General features: G+C 47.5%; 1 protein-coding gene across 7 annotated transcripts in view; it reads left to right on the plus strand.

Moving 5' to 3' along the window:
- The window catches only part of LOC118786643 (protein unc-79 homolog), a 51,970-nt gene that overhangs the window by 27,355 nt on the left and 12,565 nt on the right, over nt 1-12,050 (plus strand). Inside the window, exons 20-33 of one of the 7 annotated variants that reach the window (XM_036541828.1) lie at nt 148-295; nt 625-704; nt 809-957; nt 1,384-1,541; nt 3,260-3,441; nt 3,524-3,725; nt 3,990-4,169; nt 4,704-4,772; nt 5,398-5,732; nt 5,908-6,090; nt 6,559-6,721; nt 7,056-7,205; nt 8,090-9,298; nt 10,998-11,099. In XM_036541828.1, coding sequence (XP_036397721.1) covers nt 148-295; nt 625-704; nt 809-957; nt 1,384-1,541; nt 3,260-3,441; nt 3,524-3,725; nt 3,990-4,169; nt 4,704-4,772; nt 5,398-5,732; nt 5,908-6,090; nt 6,559-6,721; nt 7,056-7,205; nt 8,090-9,298; nt 10,998-11,099 — 3,310 coding nt within the window. Of the gene's footprint in view, nt 1-147; nt 338-624; nt 705-808; nt 958-1,383; nt 1,542-3,259; nt 3,442-3,523; nt 3,726-3,989; nt 4,170-4,703; nt 4,773-5,397; nt 5,733-5,907; nt 6,091-6,558; nt 6,722-7,055; nt 7,206-8,089; nt 9,299-10,997; nt 11,100-12,050 lie in introns of all 7 variants that reach the window. The other 6 variants (XM_036541829.1, XM_036541832.1, XM_036541830.1 and 3 more) reach the window with 6 other exon arrangements.

Consider the following 12,050-nt stretch of genomic DNA (forward strand, 5'->3'; position numbering starts at 1 on the left):
GAATGGAAAACACTTTTGGGTGTTAAACACCCATCTACAGCTTTTACGAAATAGTGCTCGAGCACCTTTTGATACCTGCTGTATCATGGTGTAAGACAGTGTTTAATGAGCTGCCGCGGCTGCTGTGTTGTGCTGGTCCCTCCGCAGGAGCCCACAGAGAGCCTGGAGGACAGCCTGATCTTCCCCCGCCCAGAGTTCTCCATCGGCACGGAGCAGGGCACCGAGGAGGGGGACAGCCCCGCCGGCAAGCAGACGGACAACCCCAGCAACCAGAGCCACTCCCCCGAGAACCCCTGTGCGTCTCCATGGCGACACGAGCCACCTGCCACACCCAGACGTAGGCATTTGGCTGTGAGCTGTAACACGAATAGTACTGCTTTGGGTTTCATTTTGGACAGAAGTCACACTCTTCACATACAATTTACAGGCAATATGCGAATACTTCAGTCCGTTAAAGGCATCACTAATATAAAACTAAATCAATAAAGGCAAGAAATTACAAAAATGAAAAGAAATTGATGCAAAGCCACAAATATATTGACTTGAATGCTATGCTGTTCTTTCTAATAGCCGTGAGCAGCTCAAGATTTTCTTTCATCCCCCCATGTCTATTTCATCACACAGCCATGAAGAACAATGCTGATAAGAAATTCTCCTACCAGCAGCTGCCAGTGTCCCTCAAGCTTATTTACACCATACTGCAGGTTGGTGGCAGCTGTCCCCGTTTAACAGTCATATTTCTCAGTTCTGTCATTTTTTTTTTTCATTTGCACATAAAAAATGCTGTACTTTCATCCACATCCTCTAGGAAATGTCTAAATTTGAGGAGCCAGACATTCTCTTTAACATGCTGAACTGCCTGAAAATCCTTTGTCTTCATGGAGAGTGCCTGTACCTCGCCCGAAAAGACCACCCGCAGTTCCTGGCCTACATCCAGGAGAAGATGCTGATACCCAGGTGAGCACCAATCCAGTGCCGCAGTGCTTCCTCTCACCGTCGGCTCTGTGAGAAATTCCTGGCCTTCTGTAAATCTACCCTTTGTTAACCGATGAATGGAGTCCCTGCATGGCATTGCAATAACATTAGGATATGGTGTAAAACCAGATGTCAGGTCCAAGGATAAGTTAGCAGGCCCAGGTATTTCAGATGCTGGCCCATGTGGAAATGAAATATATTGTAATAAACTGTGAAATATGTTGTTTAGCCCAAGAATATAGCAGATGACGTATTTAAAACATATTAATGCAAAGCAGACATATGTTGCTATATACTAAAATGGCAATAATTTACATTTTAAATATAGTGATTGAGCTGAAAAAAATGATTTTCTAAGATGTGTTCTGAAGGCATTATTTTTGTGTATGGGGTCCCCCTCCCCCCCAGTCTGTGGCGCATGCTGAAGTCCGAGTTCTGCCAGCTGGCCTCCCTGGCGGTGCCCCAGCTCCTGCACGCCCTCTCCCTGCCCCACGGAGCCGACATCTTCTGGGGCATCGTGGACAGCAACTTCAACAGCAAGGACTGGAAGATGCGCTTTGAAGCAGGTAAGGGCTGGGATCAGGGCTGGGCGTGAGCTGCATGGTAAAGTGGGGCAGAGAAAATGTGCAGGGAGACCCTGTGATTTGTTTGGAAAAATTACATCACACGGCTGATTGGTGCAGCCCAAACATCAACAGCAAGGGGTGCTAATGATCAAAGATATGGCTCGATGTTATTACCACGCAAGATTAAGCATCTATCAACAATGCTCGTTTGTAGCTGTTTATTAATATTGGGACGCTAAAGTGCTTTGTTCAGCATCGTCCCTGTTGCATTTAGTTCTGCGTAGTTGCACATGCCTGTACGAGTGTGTAAGTGCCATAGTGTGTAGGAGGCAGACTCCCCCTCAGCCAGCCTCAGTAATCTCCCGTTACCCTGCACTTGTCAGGGGTTCCCATGGTTACCGAGGCAGCCCTGGTACTGAAAGATTGTGGGATTAATCAGGGGGCAGTGATTGGGATTGGTCTGAGGCAAAGGACGACCTTGAGGACGGGGTCTGTGTGGCAAAGTCAGCGGAGAGTCGAGAGAGATCCGCAGTTTCCAGAGTCATGCACTGAATCGCCCACACATATGAGAGTTACTCAAGGCAAGATGTGACCCTCAATCAGCAGATTAATGCACATGGATCATTAATTTAAAAAGAGTGAAAAAATATTTGTCTTTTTTGATCTCTTGAGCGCTCAGCTATTCAAGATAGAAATCTTGAGGAGTGCAGGGGATGGCTTGTCCCACGTTGATTGTTTTGCACACACCTTAACCATTCAATAAGTCTTTTTTTGTAATTAACTAATTACACCCTCAAATTAGAGACTTTAGCTGGCCTGAAGCAGATGGTCATTTACACATCTCTGTACATCACCCAGAAGGAGCCCAGCTGGGCGTCTGTGTATCACTGACTCCTGCAAGCAATCTGGCGAGACAGCTCTTGCCCTGATCACAATTTGTGACCATGCTTCCATCTAGTGGTGTGACACTGTAAGGGGAAGCCATCTTGAGCCTGTCAATGCACAGCTTTAATGATGGAATTTAGCTAATGGTATATTTGCCTATACTAGGTTAGCATTTTTTAACTTGAGCAATAACAAAATGAACAAAACTATACATATACAGTACTATTTTAGTTGTTTGTTCAGTATTCCCATGTCCCAGCCTTTAAGTACATATTTTTCTTTGCCCTGACCATATTTGAATGTTTGTATTGCCTCATAATTTGCGCCACTGACCACAGTATTCAGTGAAGTTTGATTCTGTAGAAAACGAGGTGTAGAACGAGTCAGTGGGGAAAAGTCAATGAGAATTTATTGTCTATAAATGCCACCTAATGTGTAGAACTGGTATTGCACCTTAAAAGCATCTGATGATTTCTTCACCCAGAGAGAAGGCGGCATACAGCACCCATGCATTTGTACTTGTGTTTACTCATTAGAAGTTGATCTACAGTAACCCTGTACAATTAAACCCAAGCATAACAGCCATTGGGATTGTCACATGTAGTAGTAACAAAGATTCTCTATCACTAAAACTAACAAGACGAGACTCAATATACTTTAAAAATTTCCTGGATGCTGAATCACTACAGCTCCTTAGTTTAACCATGTATCAAATGGAAGATCTGAACAGACCAGCCAGGAGGGTAGATTGTATCATCTCCAGTGATATTCGCCTCTGGCTCCATGGAAACAGCTGTTGAGTTTGGCGATGCCTATCTTGCTGTCACTGCCAGTGGAGAGAGTGGCTGTGCTCTGCCGGTTCCTGGACATCACTTCCGTGTCTAAGAACCACATGCTGAAGTACTCTCTGGCCCACGCCTTCTGCTGCTTCCTGGCCGCCGTGGAGGACGTGAACCCAGCCGTGGCCACCCGAGCCCGCCTGCTGCTGGACACCATCAAGAGGCCCGCCTTGCAGGTGAGTGTGAGCAGGAGCTCTCCTGCCCGGGCCCTGACCCTCCTCCTGGATGTGGCTGTGATGAGTTTCTGTCCCTCCTCAGGGCCTGTGCCTGTGCCTGGACTTCCAGTTCGACACGGTGGTGAGGGACCGGCCCATCATCCTGAGCAAGCTGCTGCTGCTGCACTTCCTCAAGCAGGACATCCCGGCACTCAGCTGGGAGTTCTTCGTCAATCGCTTCGAGACGCTGTCCTTGGAGGCTCAGCTGCACCTGGACTGCAACAAGGAGTTCCCCTTCCCCACCAGTACGCTGTGTGTGTGTGTGTGTGTGTGTGTGTGTGTGTGGGTGCGTGTGTGGGTGCGTGTGTGGGTGCACGCGTGTGTACACGCCTGTGGGTGCGGCCGTGTCTGTGTCTGTGTCTGTGAACTGAATAAAATGATGGCAGTATTTCCACAGTCGGGTTTGGTGTTTAGCATTCTACCTGCATACTCACAGCATCGATTTCGAGACTCTCAGTCTGGCACCAGAGCGCATTTTGACAGCCATCGCCGGTCCCCCTTTCTGACAGCTATAACAGCGGTACGGACCAACGTGGCCAACCTGAGCGATGCCGCCATGTGGAAGATCCGCCGGGCCCGCTTTGCACGGAACCGGCAAAAGAGCGTGCGCTCACTCCGGGACAGCGTGAAGGGCCCGTCCGAGTCCAAACGGGCCTTCTCCCTCCCCGAGACGCTGAGCAACAGACTGCGTGAGTGTCCGTCCCCCTCCCGCCTCTGTGAGTGTCTGTCCCTGATCCCGTCTGCCTCATTCTCCTACTGTCTCTCTCTCCACTCACTTGTCTCTCAGATGGTTTCAGAAGTCTGTCACTTTTTTCCTCTTTACTTTGCCCTCCATTTCGCACCCTTTGTCAGCAGGAGGGGGGACCTCCTCCCCCCTTTTACTTTTTTTTTGGCGCGGAGTGCAGTCTGAGTTTCAGGCAAGTCATTCAGAGTCACGTTTGATTGATTTTTGCCTGATGCAATTTGAAAAAGGCATCACCAAATCTCACACTTGCTGCTGCTTTGTTTTTCTTATTCATGAGTGTGAAAGTTCCCTCAGAATTGGGGAACACATCCAATTAACACAGCAGCACAGTGAGAAGGCCCTGATAGAGGCTGTGTTTTCACCCCTGTGGCATAGGTTTGAGGAGTGTGAATGCCCTAGTTGCTCTGAAGCTCAGACACACACCCTGTGGCATCCCCGGAACATTTCCTAAATCGTGTTCTCCATGTGTGGTTTTTAGCTCTAAGGCTTACGAGGCAAGAGCAGTCTGCCCCCACTCTGGGAGATATGATAGAGAAAGTCCTGCCAGGTAAATAACAGACAAGTCCGACTCATTCCATCAACAGAAACAAAATGTCCTTCATTGTAGCTCTCGGTGAGAGCATATTTTATTCCTGTGGAAGAGGTCTGAAATGTACCCTCTGTGGTTGCTGTGCTCATTTTCCAGCTATGCCCCTTAAAATGGGAGAGAGGGGGTACTGTATTTTCATTAATTGTGCTTAATTGACTTTCTGTCTGGGGCATTCAACACTTGACATGGAGGGCCATAAACCAGAAGGTTTTCCAGTACTCTTCATAACCCTCCTAAAAACTGGGGAGGACAGTTAAATTGGTTCAATGGAGACACATTAGTTGAATCAGACACTGGGGCCCTCCAAAGCTGGTGTTGAGTAGTGCTGCTCTACATCACTCAGGAATGTGATAATAAACTCCACAGCGTTTCGTTTTCCATTAGACGATGTTTGTGTCCCATTCACTTGTATTAAAGTTGTATATCTTTGACTTTGACTTGCTTACAGTTACAGTTGTTCATCAACAATGTTAAATACACAGTTCTCAGCTGTTCGATTCAAAATGCGTAGTAGAGTGATTGTGAGGACCAGACACGGTGACCCAGAATTCTCTGTGCCACTCCCCCCTCCCCTTCTCTGCAGCACGGTTTCTCCTGCCCTGTAACCCTGATGGTTCAGCCCCTCTTCTAGGCCAGAACGCACCCGAGGACGACTCGGTCATCAAGGACCTGCTCCCGGAGGATGCAGGGATAGACCACCAGACGGTCCACCACCTGATCATGGTGCTGATGAAGTTCATGGCCAAGGATCAGAGCAGCGCCGAGGCGGACATCGGCAGCGCCAAGGCCTTCAACACTGTCAAGAGACACCTGTATGTGCTGCTAGGCTACGACCAGCAGGAGGGCTGCTTCATGATCGCCCCGCAGAAGATGCGCACCTCCACCTGCTTCAACGCCTTCATCGCGGGCATCGCTCAGGTAAGGGAAAAGAACAAAGAAAGGCATTGTCGATTCTAATCAAACAGGCAGGTAGCAGCCTAAAAACACAGGACAGCGGCTGCAACCAAAAATGAGACTGCAGGCAGGGGACTGGGAGGGCTCTGTGTGCGTTTGCTGGCAATTAAAGAGTGCCGTCTCAACTTGTGCGTTGAAGGTGATGGACTACAACATCGGACTGGGGAAGCAGCTGCTCCCCCTGGTGGTGCAGGTGTTGAAGTACTGCACCTGCCCCCAGCTGCGGCACTACTTCCAGCAGCCGCCCCGCTGCTCTCTGTGGGCGCTCCGCCCTCACATCCGTCAGATGTGGCTCAAGGCCCTGCTGGTCATCCTCTACAAGGTAACACCACAGGAGCACAGCCGTGGAACCTTACTGTTAATGTCACACGTCATCATTGGTGCATCTTTTCCCATATAGCAAATAGCATTACATTTAGACACAGAATGACTTACGTAGGTTACATTTTTTACATGTTACCCATTTATACAGCTGGATATTTACTGAGGCAATTCTAGGTTAAGTACCTTGCCCAAGGGTAAAGCAGTGGGGAATCGAACCTGCAACCTTTCGGTTATGGGTCCTGCTCCTTACCATTATGCTACACTGCTGCCCCTCATGTTATGCTGCCGCCCCTTACTATAGCATCACCCTTAAGGTTAATTTAGTAGGTCTAAGACTACTAACTGGAAGAACATATTTCATCTGTGGTAATTAAATCACATGATTTATTCTTTAGTTAATTCATAGTGATTGACAGGGCATTCCGTCCCCCATCTTTCCTGACTGAGCTTCTCTCCTGTGGCGCAGTACCCCTACAGGGACATGGACGTGAGCAAGGTGGTGCTGCACCTGATCCACATCACTGTCAACACCCTGAACGCGCAGTACCACAGCTGCAGGCCCCACGCCACCGCAGGGCCACTGTACAGCGACAATTCCAACATCAGCCGCTACAGCGAGAAGGAGAAAGGTACTGTTCCCTCTGGCTCAAACGTCTCCAGGGAGGCGTGGGGGGAGAGGAATCTGAACAGCTCATGGCTTAAGATTTAGGTCCCAGAGTCTCTCATCTGATCAAACGATATATGTTCAAATGAAGAGGTGATTGTTATAAAAATGGGAGCAGGAAAATTAAATACCACTGGGACACCTCCTTTATACCAAAAGGGAAGAACATATTGAGACAACCCAATTTCTATGAATAATAAATATATTCCAGTAAAAGAATGTTTGTGAGAAATAGTTGTATCACAAAGGCAAAATGGGTGAGTTCATCGCGGTTTGGTGATTTTTTTGTTTGTTTACAGAGGAGGACAGCGTCTTTGACGAATCCGATATCCACGACACCCCAACCGGGGCGTGCAACAAAGAGTCCCAGACCTTCTTCGCCCGGCTCAAGAGGATTGGCGGCAGCAAGTCTGTGAAGTACCAGCCAGTGGAGCTGAATGCTCAGAAAAGTAGGCGCGGCAGCTCTCAGAGGGCTCCCTCATTTTGGACCCAGTTCCTCATTATCACAGAGCCGAGGCGCGGCGCAGTCACACTCGAACACCCCTTTTCCATCAACAACAGGCCCGGTGGGCCCCGTCAGAAAGGTTCTGTTAGGCTTTTCTGGCAGAATCAGGACAGCCTGTTTTCACGAGGGCGTTGCGCAGCGCTCTGTGCATCTAATAAAAAGGTTGCTGCTGCACAAATTGAAGGTTTGAGATTTGCGGTATGAAAGACTGAACTAATTGGATAAACCTCAGCAAAAGCAGCCTACAAATTCCTCTGAAGTCCCCTTTAAAGTGTTCCTGGTTGCCTTGGGCAGCATACGTGTGGACCATATCAAAATTAATATACACTGTGCTTAGATGGGGTGACCTTCAAAAATGAATCATTACTGTATGTGGACTTTCTAATTAGTTCATTTTCTAAAATGTAATCTCAAGTTCCGACACTACACACCAGCATGTCTACAATGTTACGGGCTACTCTTTATTCAGTTTGGTATGTACTGTATGAAATCTCCACTCATCTTTAGCTGCTACCTTTTTGGGAGGGCAGTGTGAATTTCACTTTTAGCCACATGTTTATAGCAGGGTAATCACAAATCCTGTAGAGCCTTGTAGCCCGTTTCTGTTCATGCCAATAGAAGCTTTTTTCCTGACAGTAAGACAATACTATGAGATATTTTACAAAAGCACTATTAATGCATAACCCTCCCTTCTTTGCAGAATAGCCCTGGTCATGTACTTTGTCTTTGTAGTTCTTTGCTGTGATAAGCTTGTCAGTGTATGCTTTACTGGAAATAGGTGACTGTAGCCATGCCTGACCTGGAACCTCTTCTGCTCCTTCCTGTCAGGTGACATCGAGCTGTCTGAGTACCGGGAGGCCAGCGCCCTGCAGGACAGCATCCTGCGCTGTGTAAGGGAGGAGAGCACCAAGAAGAAGCGGCTGCAGGCCATGCACAAGCAGAAGTCCCTGGACATCGGCAACACCGACTCCATCCTGTACAACCTGGACGAGCACCGCAGGAAGTCCTGCATCGACCGCTGCGACCTGCACGGCCCGCCCTCCTCCACCTACAGCGCCCGGCGCGCCGAGCAGCACGCCAAGGGCTCGTCGGACGGCAGCGACACACAGGAGCGCCGCGGCTCCCGGGACGGCCACCCCGACGGCAAGAGGCCGGTCATCCCCGAGGTGCGGCTCAGCTGCATGGAGACGGTGGAGGACAAGCAGGACTCCCCCGGCGGGGCCTCGCCGGCCAAGGAGGACCCCGACCTCATCGACCTCTCCTCCGACTGCACCTCCATCCCGGAGAAGCACTCCATCCTGTCCATGTCGGACAGCGACTCGCTGGTGTTCGAGCCCCTGCCACCCCTGCGCATCGTAGAGAGTGACGAGGAGTTCGAGATGCAGAACCCCGCCGGCGTCAAGCCCGACGGGAAGCTGCCTGTCTCCCCAGCCACCAGCAACAGCCTCCGCCTGGGGCCCGTGGTGCAGGTGAGCATGGAGGAGTACTCCAAAGACGGCCACGCCCCTGACCCCATGGGCAGCCCCCTGCAGCCTGTGGGGGGTAGGGCCTCCGTGACGCCCACCGCCTCCCTGGAGCTGCCCGACACCAACAAGGACCTCATGCAGCCGGAGGACTGCAGAGACTCGTCCCAGGAAAGCCCCATGACCCTCAAGCAGAAGAGGGACCTCCTGAAGAAGACCCCCGCCGTCCCCGAAATGTCCCTGGATGACGCCTGCGTGCACCCCGAGGACATCAAGGCCGGCGGAGGGCCCGGTGCGAGCCCCACAGGGAAGTCTGTCTACCTGAATGTCCCAGAGGAGGCGGGCGTAGGGGACGCCCTGGACCAGCTGGAAGAGGACAACAATGACGACCTCGGTGACGAGGAGGACAGCGACCCCAAGCCCGAGGACGAAAACGACGAGGCCGAGTTCAAGATCCAGATCGTGCCTCGCCAGAGGAAGCAGAGGAAGATCGCCGTCAGCGCCATCCAGAGGGAGTACCTGGACATCTCCTTTAACACCCTGGACAAGCTGCCAGACCAGCCCGCAGACTCAGGTATGCACACTAGGGGGCGCTCTGTGTCAGAGATGGAAGAGAAGGCCAAGTGAGTCTGAAAAAGGTCTCCTGAAACTGACACCATGATTAATTCTAGACGTGGAAAAGTTGTACCTGGCTCTGTTATGGTAAGACACAATGTGACAGATCTTTCATGATGAAAATGAATCATGAGTATGAGTAGCAACTCATATTCATGAAAATGAGTAGCAGTCATATCCATGGAAATGAGTAACAATCAAGAATTGAGTAGCAACTTTCATTATATTAACATATAACTACACACCAGAGAGAGATGCTCACCAAAATGCAGCTACCTCTAATATGTAGCATGCATCAGAGTCATGCATGGCATTATCACTCAGAATGGTCACCACACATCAGATGAGATGAACAGAGAAGGATTCGTGTAGCCAGTGTAACTGGGGGATGATTATATGATTAGATTGACAGAGGCAGATGTTAATGGGGCCAGTACTGTAAGGAGAGCCATGTGATCTGTACTGACCACAGAGAGTCAGGACCTTGGGTGAATGTCTTATCCAGAATGTTTTCTTTTAAACAGATACATATCTAACCAAATAACTCATACACAAATCTTATGTTTCAAAACATCTTACTGGTCATTAATCCATTCCATTACTATCTATTCAGTGAAGCATGTGTGTGTATGTGTGTGTAGTAGCGTATATGCATGTATGTATGTATGTACATATGTAGGTATATATGCACACATATATGTATGTATGTGTGTATGTATGTATATAATGTATGAATGTATGTATGTATGTGTGTGTGTTTCACACGCCATTTGATCACAGATCTTTCAGCACTATGGCAAAGGAACCATACACAGCAGACTTCATAGACTGCATTCTGTCTGATACAAATGATCCGTTTTATGGCTGTGTGTTGTTGCATTTATTCACATTGTACCGTTTACTTTCTGTGTGGTGCTCTTCAGATAAGCTGATGAGGAAGTGTTGTCTTCTGGTTCTGCATATTCTTCTGAGCTTATCCTGGGAGAGGACATATTAGTGTACCTGTCTGATGTATTGTGCTTACTCAGTATATGTACTTCCCTCATCCATTCCAGCCAGTGCTAAATGCAGGCACTAACATTAAGAAAATTTTGAAAAACAAAGTAACCTCAGTACCCGATAAATGAACTAGCTTTCTTCAAGTATGCCTACCAATAAAGCAAGCTGAGATATATTTTTTTCTTTTTGATAAAGCATTTACACTTCAAACTTTGGAGTCTAACACTTCGAAGTCTAGCACTTGAAACACTTGTGAATATCTCTGAAGTAATTTAAAATGTCGTGATTTAAGAGTCTATGTACTGTATTAGCTTTTTAAACAGCTTCTTAAAAAGAAGAACTTGAGATATCTGGAAAGAAAAAATCTGTTACAAATGGGTACATTTTAAAACAAGAGAAATAAAATTTGAATAAAATACCAGCTAGTTGTAAAATGGCATAAATAAGGGCATAAATAGGCATGTACTTTAATTCCTTGTCCTGGCATTAATTCCTACTGAGAATGTAGAAGGAACAGCTGAGAGAGCTGGAGACTCATTGGGCTCCAGGCATCCAGGGCCAGGACTGGGCAAACGCTAGCCTAAATGAGAGGACTCGAACCCCACAGTGAGGTCAGGAGCTGCTGCTGCTGTGCGTCACTCACCCACATTGCCTTCCAGATCACAAAGCTCTGTCCGCTCTGGAAAAGCCGCGGGAATCTGCCTCGGCTCCCACTCTCGAAGCTGCAATCCCAGAAACGAGCAGCCGCTCTTCGATATCAAGTAGGATCTGAATGCTTCTTTCTTCTATTTCCTAAACAAAGCAACCACTAGGGTGTTGTGCTGACCTTTGACTGACAGCCTGGGCTTCCCTCATCCTCACCCTCCTCTGTGTCTCTCCAGACCATTCCAGAGTCACAACGCTGTTGCGCCGTCACTGGTTTTCCCAGCACTTGGCCTTTAATTTTTACAGTGCAATTCATACATTCAGAGAAAGTACTGATCAACCACAGATAGACTATAATATATATATATATATATACGCCTTTTAAAGTAGACTTACTGATAGCACAGCTCTGTCAAAATCCCATTGGTCACTGATGATACTGTAGGAACACAGAAACCTTTTAATTTTCATTAGTACTGTAATGTGAATCAGTGAGATCAATGAGAAAAACATGTGATGGTGATCAGAGAGGTTGAATAACCCCTGTACCACCACAACAGTTCCTAGTGAAACACAACCTTCCCACAAAATATCTTTTGGCCTGTCAGAGGGAGGCAGTATAAGCTCAACATGTTCTTGTTTGGCAAAAATACCATTAGTTAAAGCAAATGAAATAAAATACCAATTAAATGAGAAATGCAATCAAATTTAGCACAGATAAGGGAATTCAATTTCCAAAGGTAAACAAAATGAAAAGCAAAGTATTTTTTTTTTACTTTGTTTTAACTTAACATAACATAATGTAGCATAATTTAACATAATGTAACATAACAACATAGCATAACATAACATAACATAACATAATATGACAGACATAACAGAACAGATAGACATAACATAACAGGTAGGCATAACACAAAACATCCTTTTACTTCATCCCTTCATATTTATTTCCATTCAGTGTAATGTATTTATTTATATTGAATTCATTTTGAATGCTAAGTTGGGTCAGAACTAAAACTGTTTTCTAAAGGTAATAAAATGTAGCCCATTACTGACAATTGCTT

Source organism: Megalops cyprinoides, chromosome 12, assembly GCF_013368585.1.
Source record: "Megalops cyprinoides isolate fMegCyp1 chromosome 12, fMegCyp1.pri, whole genome shotgun sequence".
NCBI classification, from domain to species: Eukaryota; Metazoa; Chordata; class Actinopteri; order Elopiformes; family Megalopidae; genus Megalops; species Megalops cyprinoides.